At 43.8% G+C, this 18,105-nt stretch overlaps 2 protein-coding genes across 4 annotated transcripts in view; one reads left to right on the top strand and one right to left on the bottom strand.

The window, feature by feature from the left end:
• Window positions 1-18,105, top strand: part of LOC121536914 (ephrin type-A receptor 6) — a 279,339-nt gene that overhangs the window by 191,379 nt on the left and 69,855 nt on the right. The gene's annotated exons all lie outside the window — the stretch shown is intronic.
• Window positions 14,008-15,790, bottom strand: LOC121536918 (apolipoprotein A-I). 2 transcript variants are annotated; one of them, XM_041844557.2, is made up of 4 exons: window positions 15,734-15,790; window positions 15,566-15,619; window positions 15,237-15,387; window positions 14,008-15,106 (listed from the first exon to the last, which is right to left on the bottom strand). In XM_041844557.2, exons 2-4 carry the CDS (start codon window positions 15,603-15,605, stop codon window positions 14,530-14,532), a joined length of 768 nt encoding a protein of 255 aa, XP_041700491.1. In that variant the 5' UTR covers window positions 15,606-15,619; window positions 15,734-15,790; the 3' UTR covers window positions 14,008-14,529. The 2 variants fall into 2 exon arrangements, with proteins under 2 accessions (XP_041700491.1, XP_041700492.1); XM_041844558.2 differs by having other exon boundaries at window positions 15,566-15,640; window positions 15,734-15,769.

Here is an 18,105-nt window from a genome sequence, read left to right as displayed (position 1 = left end):
CTCAACACTCCTTTTATGACACATTCATTATTGTCTTATAGCCTATTGAAACCTTGGCTTCCTACATTTTTTGCATGAATATCCTCAAACTTTGTCACGCTTGTCAGATTTTCCTTGATTTGCTGGTAGGGAAGAGTGGGGGAAATTGTTTGAAAGTTGCGCTCACTATTATTAAGGGGAAACTGGGGGAAGTTGTAACATATTTTGTCTTTATATCTATTATAGACCTGTTTGGGTTAGTGATCATTTGGAGAGTGGCTCTCTATTTGCCCTCAGCATGCATTTTTTCACCATTCTGAGTGTCGATATGACACAATTACAGTCATGGTCTTGAATTGGACTCACATTGTTCTGGTCTCAGTCTTGACTCGGTCTCGGATTTCTAAGGCACAGAGATTACCAGTGGGGTACCTTGGCCTTGAGTAAATCCTGTCACATTTGGAGAAGAAGATAACGTGTGGATTAATGGGCTAGGCTGCTACCAGGAACATGGCTCTGTCCCAAAACTGTCTGTTTACTATATTAGGATCTCCATTAGGTCACAGAGGATCACTACAGCTCATGCTGACACACACACACACACACACACACACACACAGACACACACACACACACACACACACACACACAGATACACGCCATAAGAAATTGAGCACTGGAGAACATGACAGGTCTTTTATACCATAGAGAATCCTGAAAATATCACACAGTGAACAAGTCAAAACTTTTTATTATCCTTTTATTTCACATATCAAACTTCCATTGGAGACATGCAGCTTTGCCTCTGTGTTTTGTCAACGTGGTGATGTATTTTGAAGAAAAGATGTCTGGATTTGATGAGATTATCTCTCTACAATACTGTGTGTGGATTAGGAGAAGAGGTTGGGGACAGGGAGACTCACAACCACACACACACACGCAGACACGCACACTCTTCCATACACTCCCTCCCGTCCCCAGTGAGCTATTGAACAGGAGTTTCTTATAAACAGTTAACCTAGCCTGTCCTCCCTGAGCCCAGGCAGTATGGCCGCCCTGCCAGGTATCCCAGAGGGCTGTGCGTAAGGGAGGTGGGAGCCCCCCACCAGGTGACTGGGTCACGCCTGGCGGAACACAGGAAGCCGCTGGGAGGAAGGGGCGGGGCCAGCTGTCAGTCGCCGCAGCAGCAGAGTGTGATTGACGCGTTGGGGGAGTCACGGTGGAGAGGAAGTGGAAAGTTAATTGAATGTTGGGAGAAGTGAAGTGAGAGACTAAACCCAGGAGAGAGAAAGACAGAGGGATGATATAAATGTCGAGAGAGAGAGAGAGAGAGGTAGAGAGGTAGAGAGAGAGAGAGAGAGAGAGAGAGAGAGACAGAGAGAGAGACAGAGAGAGAGAGAGAGAGCAAAGGGGAGTAGGCAGGAAATTAAAGAGTGTGGGTGAGGAAAAGTGGGGAGAGGAGAAGACAGAGAGGTAGAAAGGCACTGAGGAGGAGAGAGACGGAATACTTGAGAAAGGAGGAGACAGGTGGAGGAGTGGACAGAGGGCTAGAGGAAGGAGGAAGAGGAGGACATGCCCTAGAAAGAGGGGAGGTTTTTAATCAGGGGAAGCAGCTGGCTAATCGTGTGTGTCACCATAGCAATCAGGGACAGACAGAGAGAGAAAGGGAGAGAGAGAGAGTGCTCCTCTTCAGCAGACTCTCTAGTAGGAATATATATTAGTAGCGCCACGCTGAAGGAACTTCACTTTAATCATGTCCTCTCCCAGTTAAAGAGGAGATAACGTTTTCTGAACATGCCTGTTGATATCAAAATCTCCTCTCCTCCCCTTCCTCCTCTCCTCTCCTCCCCTTCCTCCTCTCCTCTCCTTCCTCCTCTCCTCCCCTTCCTCCTCCCCTCTCCTTCCTCCTCCCCTCCCCTTCCTCCTCCCCTCCCCTTCCTCCTCTCCTCCCCTTCCTCCTCTCCTCCCCTTCCTCCTCTCCTCTCCTCTCCTCCCCTTCCTCCTCTCCTCTCCTCTCTCCTCTCCTCTCCTCTCCTCCCCTTCCTCCTCTCCTCTCCTCCCCTTCCTCCTCTTCTCTCCTCTCTTCTAATATCATCCCCTTCTCTTCTCTCCTCCCCTTCCTCCTCCTTCCTTTCTCTTCTCTCCTCTTCTGTAATAGTAGTCCAATCTCCAATCCCTATGACAGAGTGCATGTATTAGGCCAAATAAAGTGTACCGGGCCCATGTAGAGTGTTTAATAAAGATGAGGGATGTGTGAGTAGATGGTGTGTACTGTGACCACAGGCAGGTAGTGTAGAGTAGTGTAGTGCACTGTAGAGTAGTGTAGTGCACTGTAGAGTAGTGTAGTGCAGTGTAGAGTAGTATAGTTCAGTGTAGAGTAGTATAGTTCAGTGTAGAGCAGTGTAGAATAGTGTAGTGCAGTGTAGAGTAGTGTAGTGCAGTGTAGAGCAGTGTAGAGTAGTGTAGTACAGTGTAGAGCAGTGTAGTACAGTGTAGAGTAGTGTAGTGCAGTGTAGAATAGTGTAGTGCAGTGTAGTGTAGTGTAGTGTAGTGCAGTGTAGTGTAGTGCAGTGTAGTGCAGTGTAGAATAGTGTAGAGTAGTGTAGTGCAGTGTAGAGCAGTGTAGAGTAGTGTAGTGCAGTGCAGCAGTGTGGCCTTGCAGGCAGAGAGAGTGGTAGTAAATACAGGCCAACTCAGCACTGTGTTATTAGCCTGTGATTTATACTGCTGTGGCTTAGAGAGTGCCCTTGGCATCACCGCCCTACCACAGCCCTGTAACCACCTTGTTCCTATTCTTATCTTATATTATGTCTTATTGTTGTTGCATTGTCGAGAAGGAACCTGCAAGTGTACACCATGTGTATCCTGTACATATGATTAATAAAATGTGGAACTTGAAACCTCTATAATAGGTACATGTGGTGTGTGCGTGTTCGTGTGTGTGTGTGTGCTAGCGGGACGAGCCTCGCAGGGATGGGTATTTGTGTCGGTACGACCTTTCACGACCAAGGTCATCTCCATCATCACTGACACACACACACACACGTACACACACACTCGTCTTCTTTATAGCCCCTGTACATTGAGATATGGAGCGACAACAGGATCGGATAAATGTATTAATAAATGTATTTGACAGCTCGCTCTTTCCTGTACTGATTTATCAAAGTATTTATCCTAGTAATGCCTCTGCTTTTCTCTCTCTCTCTCTCTCTCTCTCTCTCTCTCTCTCTCTCTCTCTCTCTCTCTCTCTCTCTCTCTCTCTCTCTCTCTCTCTCTCTCTCTCTCTCTCTCTCTCTCTCTCTCTCTCTCTCTCTCTCTCTCTCTCTCTCTCTCTCTCTCTCTCTCTCGCTCTCTCTCGCTCTCGCTCTCGCTCTCGCTCTCTCTCTCTCTCGCTTTCTCTCTCTTGCTCGCTTTCTCTCTCTCTCTCTCTCTCTCACTCTCTCAGCACATATCCATGTTTTAATGGTAGGTGTTTGTCATAGTAGAGAGTGTCAGTGCATGTTATTAACTTTTAGATCCACATCCTCCTAGTGTAGATTTATAAGGGCTGTTTTTCATCAGATTAGTAAAGACCAATGACATATCATACAGTTAAAATACATTTATAGTGTTTGGCCTTTTGTGTGCTTGTACTGTAAAAGGCATTCCATCTTTTCTTTACCCCTTTAGTTTTGATTTAATGTATTTTATGCTTTCAACAAGCTATGTTTTTCAGTCTTTGTTCCAATAATATACAACTCAACACATTTTGTGATAGGTGGGAAAAAAACGCTTTACATCCATAATTGTTAGTCCTGTGGCTATTAAATGATACGGAGTGTTTTATTCATTTAGCACTAATTCCTCTTGCAGTTAATGTCTCTCCAACTTAATGGAAATGCAGAACTCTTATAACTGGTTACTGAAGAGGGAAGTTTTAAAACTCAGAACAGACAACATGCATTCATGAATACAATACCAACACACCCCATTTAACACTCAAGACCTACAGCTCAGATCCATTGCTTGGGTGGAAAAACCTTCTGCCTCTTTTACTAGTGCCACACATAGCAGAACTTTTATCCACATAAAAAATATCCCAGAGATATCAATTCCATTTGTTGGTGTGGTATTGTACAGCAGAGCAGGGCTGTAAGATTTAATGCCAGGGGTACTGTACTGTATATTGTTGGAACGCTCCTCGGACCATCAGAATTAACTATGATTAGAACAGTCTGTGTTGTAATGTGCTGTATTGCTTGTAATGTGTTAGAGTAGGTCTCTATCTGTAATAATGTGCTCTCAGATGGGGCTTCATCATGGTGTGTGTTTGGGTCTGGGCAGACAAAAATAATCACTGTCTCTCTCTCTCTCTGTCTCTCTCTGTCTCTCTCTGTCTCTCTCTCTCTCTCTCTCTCTCTCTCTCTCTCTCTCTCTATGTCTCTCTCTCTCTGTCTCTCTGTCTCTCTCTGTGTCTCTGTGTCTCTCTTTCTCACTGCTCCCAGGCAACACAAGTAATTATCTCACACACACCCCTAACCTCTCTTTCTCCCTCTCTCTCATCTCTGCCCTACCACCAGCTGCACCCACAATAACAGTACCAGCTGGAGAGGAGAGGGAGAGGAGGAGGAGGAGAGAGTGGAGAGCAGAGAGATTAAAGGGAGAAAGGAGAAAGATGATGAAATATTTTTTTTTAGCAATTTCGCTCTCCGTTCTCTTGCTCAGTCTCATAACTTGTTTGGTTTTACAATTCCATTTTGTGTAATTATTGTACCTCAGAGCTATGTAAGGATAGAGGTGAAATGGAGAATGAATCTGTTTTCTCTCTATTTATTGTCCATTTATAAGTATACTGAGCCACTGTTTCTGTCTTAGTCTCTGTTTCCTTAGCTGAACAACTGTAAGGACTACACACACTGTTCTGTATGTAAGATGGAAATGATTTGGACACACTATATCAAACACACAATTACACCATACTGTAACTCTGAAGAGCAAGTACATATAGTATGTTCTTTGAGAAGGTATATTTGTTTTTAATATAAGGTGAGGGTTAGAGGTGAGGTCAGGGTCAGGGTTAAAATCACATTTGTGCACTGTAGTGTAGCCAGACATGGGTGAATGATCCCATTACAAACCAACTCAAGTTCATGTTTGTTTATTCATCATATACACTGAGTCTACAAACCATTAGGAACACCTTCCTAATATTGAGTTGCACCCCCTTTTGCCCTCAAAACAGCCTCTATTCTTCGGGGCATCGGCTCTACAAGGTGTCAAGCGTTTCACAGGGATGCTGGCCCATATTGAGTCCAATGCTTCCCACAGTTGTGTCAAGTTGGCTGGATGTCCTTTGGGTGGTGGACCATTCTTGATACACACAGGAAACTGTTGAGCGTGAAAAACCCAGCAACATTGCAGTTCTTGACAAACACAAACTGGTGCACCTGGCACCTAATACCATACCCCGTTAAAAGGAACTTCAATCTTTTGTCTTGCCCATTCACCCTCTTAATGGCACACAAACACAATTCATGTCCCAATTGTCTCAAGGCTTAAAAATCCTTCTTTAACCTGTCTCCTCCCCTTCATCTACACTGTTTGAAGTGGATTTAACAAGTGACATCAATAAGGGATCATAGCTTTCACCCGGATTCACCTGGTCAGTCTATGTCATGTAAAGAGCAGGTGTTCCTAATGTTTTGTACACTCACTGTACATGGCGTACACAGTGCAATGAAATCCTCACTTGCAAGTTCCCCTCTCGACAGTGCAGCAGCAATAGAAGGAAGCAAATGGGTAAAGAAAGTGTCATCAAAAATAGTTTTTTACTCAATGAGATAAAAATAGAATAGTGTCTCTCTTTCTCTATTCCAGCACTCCTGACTCACCCCCCCAGCCATAGTATAGTACTGTAGTGCATTCACTTGTACAATAGATCAGTGACATGTTGTCCATTAGTGTTGATGAAAGGTAGATGTACCAGCCTGTCTGTCTGTCTGAAGGTGTGTGGAGATCCTCTGACTTCACCAGGTATGTGTCCTGTACCTGCTGTCACGACCCCTCCTCTGCAGTGCAGGGGCGGTTCCTCCTGCAGGCAGAGGAGGGTCGTTAGTGATTGGAGTTGGTGTGATTGGAGCCACCTGGGCTCAGGGTATTTAAAACTGCCGGCCTGTGACACTGCTCTCATCTCTAACCTCTACCTCCCCAACCCACAGATCCCCTCAGAGAGAACAAAGCCCTGCACTGGGGTTTTACACACAAGTGTGTGTAGAGTTGATCTGACTGCTGTTGCTCTCAGAACTGAGAGGGGTCGGGGGTTAGAGGTCATTTGGTGTCTGAACCACTCTGAGGTAACAATAGGAGACTCTCCAAACTACCCTTTGTGCTCATATGCCGTGATATTTTTACAGTGGATTTTTGTATTTAGGTAATTTAAACTGTAATCTGCTTCTTTTAAAGAATTATAAATGATCTGCTTTGAACTTTTTAAGAAACAAAAATGAATACGTGCATTTCTATTATCTATTCAAAGCTCTTTTGAAATGTTTGGTCTGCTACCTTTATGGACCCGTAGCCTCCCTTGATGTTCGCAGTTTTAAACTAACAGACAGCCCACTCCACCATCTAACCATGCCTTGACTTTGAAAGCTGATATTCAAATAGGTCTGAGTATATTTCAGGTTCTGCAGAGGGAAGGTGTGTTTGGCTGTATGAGATGACAGGGGCTTCTTTCAGAGTGTGCATAATGTTGTTTGCTCCAGTGTGTATCTTGCCTTTTAATAGAGTGAGAGAACCAAGGAGAACTCAAGGTTAGAGCACAGAGCTCTAGCAGAGATCTGGTTAACTCTACTCAATGTCACATCTGCACTGTCTGTGTCTGTGCATGTGTGTGAACCCGTTGTTGAATTAAAGAATTAGTCCTGGTTCTAATTTAACTCACTTTAATAACAACTCGTACTTTTCTAGGTTTCACAGTTCAAAGCCATTTTCATTATCCCGTTCTAGTCACGTCTTCATCACTATAACAGGTAGGTAATGTCGCGATAGCCCAATCACTATACCACACCCGTCTTCTTAAGGAAAAACTGTCTATGGTAGAACACCCCCAGGAAACTAGGTTAACTGTTCCCAAATTCAGGATGTATTGTGAGACCCAGATGCGATAAAGTCAGAGTTCCTGAACCCAGGCAGAAAGTAATTGGTAATATAAACTGCTGTACTTTACCAAAAAGGTCTGCTGAGAGATACTGCAAGCAGATGACAGCAGGATTCACACCCAGAAAATAGGCTATTTCAAACATTCATTTATTGATATAACCCAGAAAACCTCCCTTGCTTGCAGTGCAGTGTGTGAACTAGACTACGCCTCCTAGCTGTGTTCATCCATTAGACTAACGCTGTATTTGTAGATATTAGTATGACTGAGTGTCTGTCTCAGTCTAAGTGGTTTGTATATTGCGAAGAGAATGCAGTCAAAATGCTGTGTGTGCACCCTTGCACAAAAACACATACTGAACACACCAACACAGGGAAATGTGGTGTATGTGTATCCTTGCACCTGTAATGAAGTGATTATGCTGACTAAGAGAGAACAGTGCTGTAGTCACACACACACATACAAAGTGCTGTGTGATGATGGTAGCTACTTGTATATCACAGTGCTGACGTCTAACCTAAATGGGTTGGTACATCGCTGATAATTACCCTGGCAAGCCTCTGATATAGAAACCCCTAAACAGATCAGGGGCAGAGAAATAGGAAATAGTAGACAGTAATATGAAACTGCAAGGTCACTCTACATTCTGCTGGACGAGAGATGAACGTGTGAAAGAGGGATGAGGAGAAGGTCAGAAGTCAAAAGCACATCTGGGGTTCTATGGTTCTGGATGGAACAGAATCAGATATACAGAGATCTGGGTGGAAGGAGACCTCAGTAAAAGAAAACTACTGTAGAGAGGCCATCTGAGAGAATTGGCTTTAGACCAGGGTCATAGCATTGAGACGAACCAACCCCAAAGCCTAACAGATGCACGCAGGGAAACACACAGACACACACACAGGGAATGGAGTGTCCTCGGGCTCTGAGTAGTAGTAGTAGTAGTAGTAGTAGTAGTAGTAGTAGGAGTAGCAGCAGCAGCAGTAGTAGTATGAGAACCATGGAATCAGAGTGTGATTGGAACTGTGTAAAGAGTCCACTCAGAACTACTGAAGGACACAGCTGAAAGCTCATGGGTCCCTTTCTATATGAATTATGGCTGTTCTCATACTTTTAAAACATTTACTTTAGATAATCAAATCAAATCAAATTGTATTGGTCACATGCGCCGAATACAACAGGTGCAGACATTACAGTGAAATGCTTACTTACAGCCCTTAACCAACAGTGCATTTATTTTTTTTAAATAAAGTAAAAATAAAACAACAACAAAAAAAGTGTTGAGAAAAAAAAGAGCAGAAGTAAAATAAAGTGACAGTAGGGAGGCTATATATACAGGGGGGTACCGTTGCAGAGTCAATGTGCGGGGGCACCGGCTAGTTGAGGTAGTTGAGGTAATATGTACATGTGGGTAGAGTTAAAGTGACTATGCATAAATACTTAACAGAGTAGCAGCAGCGTAAAAAGGATGGGGTGGGGGGGCAGTGCAAATAGTCCGGGTAGCCATGATTAGCTGTTCAGGAGTCTTATGGCTTGGGGGTAGAAGCTGTTGAGAAGTCTTTTGGACCTAGACTTGGCACTCCGGTACCGCTTGCCGTGCGGTAGCAGAGAGAACAGTCTATGACTAGGGTGGCTGGAGTCTTTGACAATTTTGAGGGCCTTCCTCTGACACCGCCTGGTATAGAGGTCCTGGATGGCAGGAAGCTTTGCCCCAGTGATGTACTGGGCCGTACGCACTACCCTCTGTAGTGCCTTGCGGTCGGAGGCCAAGCAGTTGCCATACCAGGCGGTGATGCAACCAGTCAGGATGCTCTCGATGGTGCAGCTGTATAATTTTTTGAGGATCTGAGGACCCATGCCAAATCTTTTTAGTCTCCTGAGGGGAATAGGCTTTGTCGTGCCCTCTTCACGACTGTCTTGGTGTGTTTGGACCATGATAGTTCGTTGGTGATGTGGACACCAAGGAACTTGAAGCTCTCAACCTGTTCCACTACAGCCCCGTCGATGAGAATGGGGGCGTGCTCAGTCCTCTTTTTTTTCCTGTAGTCCACAATCATCTCCTTTGTCTTGGTCACGTTGAGGGAGAGGTTGTTGTCCTGGCACCACACGGCCAGATCTCTGACCTCCTCCCTATAGGCTGTCTCATCGTTGTCGGTGATCAGGCCTACCACTGTTGTGTCGTCGGCAAACTTAATGATGGTGTTGGAGTCGTGCCTGGCCATGCAGTCATGGGTGAACAGAGAGTACAGGAGGGGACTGAGCACGCACCCCTGAGGGGCCCCCCGTGTTGAGGATCAGTGTGGCAGATGTGTTGTTACCTACCCTTACCACCTGGGGGCGGCCCGTCAGGAAGTCCAGGATCCAGTTGCAGAGGGAGGTGTTTAGTCCCAGGATCCTTAGCTTAGTGATGAGCTTAGAGGGCACTATGGTGTTGAATGCTGAGCTGTAGTCAATGAATAGCATTCTCACGTAGGTGTTCCTCTTGTCCAGGTGGGAAAGGGCAGTGTGGAGTGCAATAGAGATTGCATCATCTGTGGATCTGTTGGGGCGGTATGCAAATTGGAGTGGGTCTAGGGTTTCTGGGATAATGCTGTTGATGTGAGCCATGACCAGCCTTTCAAAGCACTTCATGGCTACAGACGTCAGTGCTACGGGTCGGTAGTCATTTAGGCAGGTTATCTTAGAGTCCTTGGGCACGGGGACTATGGTGGTGTGCTTGAAACATGTTGGTATTACAGACTCAGTCAGGGACATGTTGAAAATGTCAGTGAAGACACTTGCCAGTTGGTCAGCACATGCTCGGAGTACACGTCCTGGTAATCCGTCTGGCCCTGCGGCCTTGTGAATGTTGACCTGCTTAAAAGTCTTACTCACATCGGCTACGGAGAGCGTGATCACATAGTCATCCGGAACAGCTGGTGCTCTCATGCATGCTTCAGTGTTGCTTGCCTCGAAGCGAGCATAGAAGTGGTTTAGCTCGTCTGGTAGGCTTGTGTCACTGGGCAGCTCGCGGCTGTGCTTCCCTTTGTAGTCTGTAATAGTTTTCAAGCCCTGCCACATCCGACGAGCGTCAGAGCCAGTGTAGTACGATTCAATCTTAGTCCTGTATTGACTCTTTGCCTGTTTGATGGTTCGTCGGAGGTCATAGCGGGATTTCTTATAAGTGTCCGGGTTAGAGTCCCGTTCCTTGAAAGCGGCAGCTCTACCCCTTTAGCTCAGTGCGGATGTTTTCTGTAATCCATGGCTTCTGGTTGGGGGTATGTACGTACGGTCACTGTGGGGGACGACATCATCGATGCACTTATTGATGAAGCCAGTGACTGATGTGGTGTACTCCTCAATGCTGTCTGAAGAATCCCGGAACATGTTCCAGTCTGTGCTAGCAAAACAGTCCTGTAGCTTAGCATCTGCGTCATCTGACCACTTTTTTATTAACCGAAGTCACTGGTGCTTCCTGCTTTAGTTTTTGCTTATAAGCAGGAATCAGGAGGATAGAGTTATGGTCAGATTTGCCAAATGGAGGGCGAGGGAGAGCTTTGTATGCGTCTCTGTGTGTGGAGTAAAGGTGGTCTAGAGTTTTTTTCCCTCTGGTTGCACATTTAACATGCTGGTAGAAATGAGGTAGAACGGATTTAAGTTTCCCTGCATTAAAGTCCCCGGCCACTAGGAGCGCTGCATCTGGATGAGCGTTTTCCTGTTGATTAATGGCCTTGTACAACTCATTCAGTGCAATCTTAATGCCAGCATTGGTTTGTGGTGGTAAATAGACAGCTATGAAAAATATAGATGAAAACTCTCTTGGTAAATATTGTGGTCTACAGCTTATCATAAGATACTCTACCTCAGGCGAGCAAAACCTCGAGACTTCCTTAGTATTTGATTTTGTGCACCAGCTGTTGTTTACAAATATACACAGACCGCCACCCCTTGTCTTACCGGAGTCAGCCGTTCTGTCCTGCCGATGTAGCGTATAGCCTGCTAGCTGAATGTTATCATTGTCGTCGTTCAGCCACGACTCGGTGAAACATAAGATATTACAGTTTTTAATGTCCCGTTGGTAGGATAACCGTAATCTTAAGTCGTCCACTTTATTTTCAAAAGATTGAACGTTGGCTAATAGGATTGATGGAAGAGGCAGTTTACTTGCTCGCCGTCGGATCCTTACAAGGCACCCCGATCTACGTCCACGATATCTCTGTCTCTTCCTCACGCGAATGACGGGGATTTGGGCCTTGTCGGGTGTCTGTATGATATCCTTCGCGGCCGCCTCGTTGAAGAAAAAATCTTCGTCCAATACGAGGTGAGTAATCGCTGTCCTGATATCCAGAAGCTCTTTTTGGTTATAAGAGACGATGGCAGAAACATTATGTACAAAATAAATTACAAATAACGCGGAAAAACACACATAATAGTACAATTGGTTAGAGGGCTGTAAAACGGCAGCCATCTTCTCCGGCGCTGTTCATGGATGTGCTTTAGAATGTGTTTTTTGCAAAACGAGATATCCGCACACACCCACACAGATATACACTGAGTGTACAAAACATTAGGAACACCTGCTCTTTCCATGACATAGACTAACCAGGTGTATCCAAGTGAAAGCTATGATTCCTTATTGATGTCACCTGTTATATCCATTTCAATAAGTGTAGATGAAGGGCAGGAGACAGGTTAAAGAAGGATTTTTAAGCCTTGAGAAAATTGAGACATGGATTGTGTGTGTGCCATTCAGAGGTTGAATGGGCAAGACAAAATATTTAAGTGCCTTTGAAGGGGATATGGTTGTAGGTGCCAGGCGCACCGGTTTGAGTGTATCAAGAACTGCATTGCTGCTGTGTTTTTTATGCTCAACAGTTTTCTTTCTGTATCAAGAATGGTCCACCACCCAAAGGACATCAAGCCAACTTGACACAACTGTGGGAAGCATAGGAGTCGACATTGGCCAAGCCCCAACAAACTGAGGCTGTTCTGAGGGCAAAAGAGGGTTTAACTCAATATTTGGAAGGTCTTCCTAATGTTTTGTACACTCAGTGTACACTTATCCACACACACACACACACACACTCATATACATTCATGCTACACACACATCACAACTGCTGCTACCAGACTCTTATTATGATTGCTAAATACAGCACAATTTAAACACTTGCCCCCAATCTCCCCTACCCAAAACACGTGTAAATATTGGACTATAAATTGTGCCTTCCTGTATTATGACATTTTAAAACGCATTTCTTGCAATTCTACACAGTTTGACATTACTTATTATGCTTCTTTTGAGGGGTATATGGAGGGGGTCATTTGAAAACACAGTATAAGTGGAAGGATAAGTGGAAGCCCCCCCCCCCTTCTTTTTTGGGGAAAAACAGCTAATTCCTGCATTTCAACACATTTTGCCATGGGGCTGAGGGAAAAAAAGTTCATATTCTGTTAACTCATACCCAAATAATGTTGTTGACTCATCCTATACTCATATTTGTGGCCAAAGCATAATTGGAGAAAAAAACTCTTCAAAAACCCCACCTAAAACGTGTATTTCAAACACACCGTTTCAAAAATGCTTGCTATTTCCTCATAGAGGATGTTGTTGTCCTCCTGAAGAGGATGAGCAGGCCAATTAGCGTTCTACTCGCAATAAAATGGTGTGGGTACACCCACACCATTCCTACACAGAAAAGCTGCTTTTTAACATACTTAATTAAACATTTTCGGAAGGAAAACTATTTCACTCATATTGTAATTAATTAGAAGTCATATTTCATAGAAATCTGGAAACACTGGACTTTCAAGGTCGACTTTGGGCAAAAACGGGAAAAAATGGCTTTAAATTGTATAACCCATCAATGCACCATCATACCAGGTAATTTAATGCTTAAAAACAAAAACAAAATGGATGAATAAGATATTTGGCTACAGAGGGCCATTTCTTACTGAGCTCTACAGCTTCCATCGAAAATCAAATCCTGTGAAATGATGTCAACACATACTGGAGGAGTTACTGGCTAGCTACAAGTGGCTAACTTAGCTAACGAACAAGCTACATCAGTCACAGCGTGCATGACCACAATGACACATCGATGAACCACCAAAGACACAACCCATTTCTGTAAAAGAAATTGGACAGTTTTTCATGCCCAAAGTCGACCGTTAAAGCTAATTTCCAGCAATTCTACACATCTCTGGGGGGCCCCTGACCTCCAGGGGGCCCACAACCCCCCCCCCCAAAAAAAATAAATAAATCGGTTACTATTGGCCAAAAGAGGAAACTTTCTAAACAAGCTCATGAAAAGGAGAGAGAATATCCAGCAGTGGGAAACAATAATAGGCTACTGGCTGCAAACATACGGAAGTTGCAAACTGCGGGCTGTGACAATAAGAATCAATCCATTCTTGACCTGTAAATTAATTGCGACAGACTTTCAATGTCCTTATTATTCCTTAAATCCTTCCTTGATTACTGCATTGTTGGGTTGGAGCTTGCAAGAAAGGCATTTCACTGTACATGTGCACGTGACATTAAAACTTGAAACTTGAGAGTGTATATAATCAAAAAAGCTTTAAAAAAAAGCTTCTGTTGATTTATCGAAAAAACCTGTAAAACTATGTGCTATCTGATATTTGCACAATATGAAACAAATGGATTATGTTAATATTTATTTATTTATTTATGTATTGATACTTTATTACATGTAACTGTTTAAAACCCAATCGGGATTATTTTTCTATTTGAGATCTGTTGTTTGGGTTGGATATATAGCGGTTTGCCACAAAACAAGATTATTTGTCTCTCTAAAATAAAATTACCTTGCAGTATATTTCAAACAAAATCATGTCTGTCTTTTCACTAGCCCATGTCATGGTAAGACGGAAAAATAATAGCTGTGTCTCTTTCATAATATCTCTTTTTAATTCATGTCAATTTACCAACATTTCTGAAAATGGATATATCGCATTTTGTAATTAAACTCTTCAAACTTTACTGAGGCATGTTTGGTTGAATTCATCCCTGCGTCTAAACAGCCTTTGTAGTTATTATTAGAATTTTTTACAAATTCTCCACCTCCAAATTCTCAATTTCTTCTACCTCTCCTGGCAGAGTGTGTGTGCGTGTTTCCAGAGTGGAGCGTTAGGCCTTTTGCATTATTGATGTTCACACTATTAGTACATTAGAGAGGCAGTAGATCTCCCAGAGGCCTGCCAGTATGGAGACACACACACACACACTCACAGATCTGCATGCAGACGTCAGATCACACACAACTTTATCAGGAGATGGAGAGTCCCATAACTGATACAGTGAAACAACATAATAGCGGTACCTACATTTACATATTGCCCCTTTTGGACTTTGATGGAAAATGATTAATCAGTACACAGTTCTAATAGATCAAGTAAAATCAGTCTGATTACTGGATCTTCTTGGTGAAGGAGTCCCAGAGAGCAGCCAGTTGGGTCTTCAGATCCTGGGCCAATGGGTCCAGCTTCTTCAGCTCCTCTCCATAGGGGGCCAGGTTCTGCTGGAGCTCCTGGGTTCTCTGGGTCAGCTGGGTCTGGAAGCTCTGGGTCAGGGGAATCATGCTCTTTTTGAACTCTTCCAGGTTCTGGTCCATTTTCTGCTTCAGCTCCTCAGTGTAGGGGCCCAGCTGGGCCTGCAGCTGCTGCACACTCTTCTCCAGGCTTCCCTTCATCTCCTCGCTCTTCTGGAGTAGAGTGGCCTTTAGGGCATCAGAGTCCAGGGCCTCTGCGTAGGTGGTCATGTCCCTTTTCAGCTCCTCCACCTGCCTCTGGATATCTGCGTTCCACTCGTCAGAGTAGGGCTGCAGCTTGGCTGTCATGGTGCTCAGATCCTTCTCCAGGCGAGCCTTCAGCTGCTCGGCCTCCTGGGAAAGCTTTGCCAGCAGGTCCTGAGTCAGAGGAGTCACCTGACCACGCATGGCCACGGTGTACTGGTTCACAGCATCAGCACTCTCAGAGACCATGGTGCTATGGAGACAGAGAGAGAAAGGTCAATACAGAGGCCAAGTTATTGAGGTTAACAAACAGGCAGTTAGTTACTCAACAGTTGTTATGAAACACCATTATATTGTGATATTTTCTACATATTAAGACTTACTTGACTTCTTGTGCCACCTCTGACTGTCGGATCTTCTGCAGGGTGTCCTCAGCTGTGAGTGTTGCCTTGGCGACGTAGTCCCAGAATGCATCTTTCACCATGTCCAGCTGTTGCTGAGACTGGTCCTGCCACAGACCATTGGCACTGCACCCTGTAGGAGAGACCGTGGATTATTTAATTTTCAGTCTAGACTGGAGGCTATTTGAGATGATACATTTACTCCTTTCATTGATATTACACTACTGTTACATTTAGGATGATCAATTTCCTTCCTGTCAAAAATATAAACAAGTCAAGTTTTGAACAGTGAAAATGTATTCTCCACTCACCAGTGAAAACAGCAAGAGCAAGCACCACTAAGACCTTCATGACTGGGCTGTAGGCTGTTAATTGGAGAAAAAATACTATTGGTGAATGAAACATTAGTCAGTTTCTCATCCCAGATATTATTGTAGCCTATGTGATTACAAAATGCCTAGAGGCAGCTAGTGTCTTACCTGTTTGAGAGAGCTTGTGTCCTTGTTTCTGGTAGTACTGTATGCTGCAGGTGTCAGGGCTGTGTGTTTATATAGGGGGCTGGGAGTTGTAGTGAAGAACAAAGTCCAGGACTGAGTGTCCTGCTGTATGTCCTCTTGTTACATCGACTGCCACGTCACATCCTCAGTACTCTGGGGACACGTTATGGGGACCCAGATGACCTGCTGACACCATCCATTTCAGGGGCATCATAACAACATTAGACATTACTGGACGGTTTCCCAGACAGATTAAGCCTAGTCCTGCACTAAAAAGTGTTTTAAATAGAGAATCTCCATGGAAAATGCTTTATAGTCCAGGACTAAGCTAAATCTGTGTCTGGGAAACTGGCCCTGTAATTCAACACTGTTACTTCATCTATAGCGGATGAAATGGCTCAAGAATTGGTTGATAGGTAAAAGCTGATTATTATTCACTTATTTGTATTTCAAGTATGTAATTCGGGTCTGACCACTATCTGAACGCTGTCTTCCAGATTAGTGGTGAAATTAGAGATTGATTAAATATGGACTACATGTAGACTTGATTCAAATGTCAATAGAAATGAATTCATTATATAAGTCATGAGATGATGTGTTGGGAAACAAGTGGCAATGAATATACGTATGGGTGACGTACTAATGACTTAGTAGACTCTGAACTTTCATATTGCAATGTCATATGATAAGAAACATAATCAGGTTAATGTTTGTCTGTAGGGCTGAAGTGCTCTTGTAGTCAGTATTTTGTCACGTAAAGATGCTTCTTGTTGTAAAATGTACACTAATCCTATCGCCCACCACAAAAACTAATCATAAAACTCTATATAGGGACTTAATAAAGGGTTTACACATACGTCACATACATGTTTACCCCAATTACGCACATTAAATACGTTTTTTTTTATTGAATTGAATGTCTCAGGCAATGATGAGACAAATATTTTAAATGTATGTAGTCTTACAATAACTTTGACCCCAACTGTCTTTGGATGACCCAGTAGAGATTATTTTGGGAGAAGGGATTGTATTTCCTTACACAACCAATTCCTACACTTACTACTCAGTTACATTAGGCTGAATTGTTGCACTCAGCCTTTCAAGGGAAATTATTGATCAGAATTCATCCCCTAATGCTATTGTTGTTTATGGAACGAAATTATCAAATAGGTAGTTGCTAAATGCTGACTCTTCTTTAAAAAATATATAATCTTAAGGGCTTCAGTTCAAGATATTTTCCAAGTCAATCAATTCAATTGATTCCTGATTCCTCTCAGTGGAGTCGAAAATAAACATAAACAAAGGTGCAGAGAGATAATCCATAGAAATATAATTGATTGTTGCTTACTTCAATGGTGCCACCATATATAATGTGGAATCGTACATTCTATACAATCTATTTCTGTGCTCTCTCCTGAGAGTAGAGTTTCTCTAATGCTACAGGGCTGCAGGGCTGTTCCACTCCTAATGATTGGGTGGAGGAATTCACAAATGAACAAAACTCAGAATAAAAACAACTCAGGGGCAAAACTAATGCTTGTGTGTGTAATGTTTGTGACAATGGCTATATTATGGAGTTCTAATATATTAGTTGTGGCTGTTGTGTTTGGTTGTTTGTGTGACGCACAACCATGGAGACCATCATCACAGAAACCATTGGGTCAAGCTCTTCAGCAACCTCAGCAGGCCAGACAACCTGCCTCTGCCTCTGGAAAGCAGCTAGCGCCCGGCGTGACACCAGCTCAGCGATGCCATGTACAGCAGGGTTTCCCAAACTAGGTCCTGGGGCCCCCATGGGTACACATTGTTTTTTGCCCTAGCACTACACAGCTGATTCAAATAACCAACTCATCATCAAGCTTTGATTATTTGAATCAGCTGTGTAGTGCTAGGGCAAAAACCAAAATGTGCACCGGGGGGAGTCATGTGGAGACCCAAGCATTAGCGCTGCTGATTGTGAGACCATCAACTGCTGTTTTATGGAAGGGGTGTATTAAGAGTAGGAGCCTTAAATAAATTCATTATGTTCATAAATGTTGCATTTGCTTGACCTTCATCCTGCCCTAATAACAGTGATGGTCCAGTGCTCCGAGGATGGTCAGTTGTTTGGTGCTGCTGGCCAACGATGCCACTCTGCCCCACCTGGAACTGGATTCAGACCCAGCACAGAGGAGTGTCATTATTGCCGTATTGACTGTCTGCTGTCTGAATGAACCACACAGCCTATCAAGCACAAAACACATATATCACCCTGTGTGTGTGTGTGTGTGTGTGTGTGTGTTTCTCTCGACCAACCGCTCACGGAGAAAGCCCATCTATCAGGCTGTCCACCGATCGTTCTCTCGCCTGCATTA

Source organism: Coregonus clupeaformis, chromosome 23 (assembly GCF_020615455.1).
Source record: "Coregonus clupeaformis isolate EN_2021a chromosome 23, ASM2061545v1, whole genome shotgun sequence".
Lineage (NCBI taxonomy): Eukaryota > Metazoa > Chordata > Actinopteri > Salmoniformes > Salmonidae > Coregonus > Coregonus clupeaformis.
Note: the sequence above shows the minus strand (reverse complement) of the source record. Positions and strands in the feature narration are given on the sequence as shown.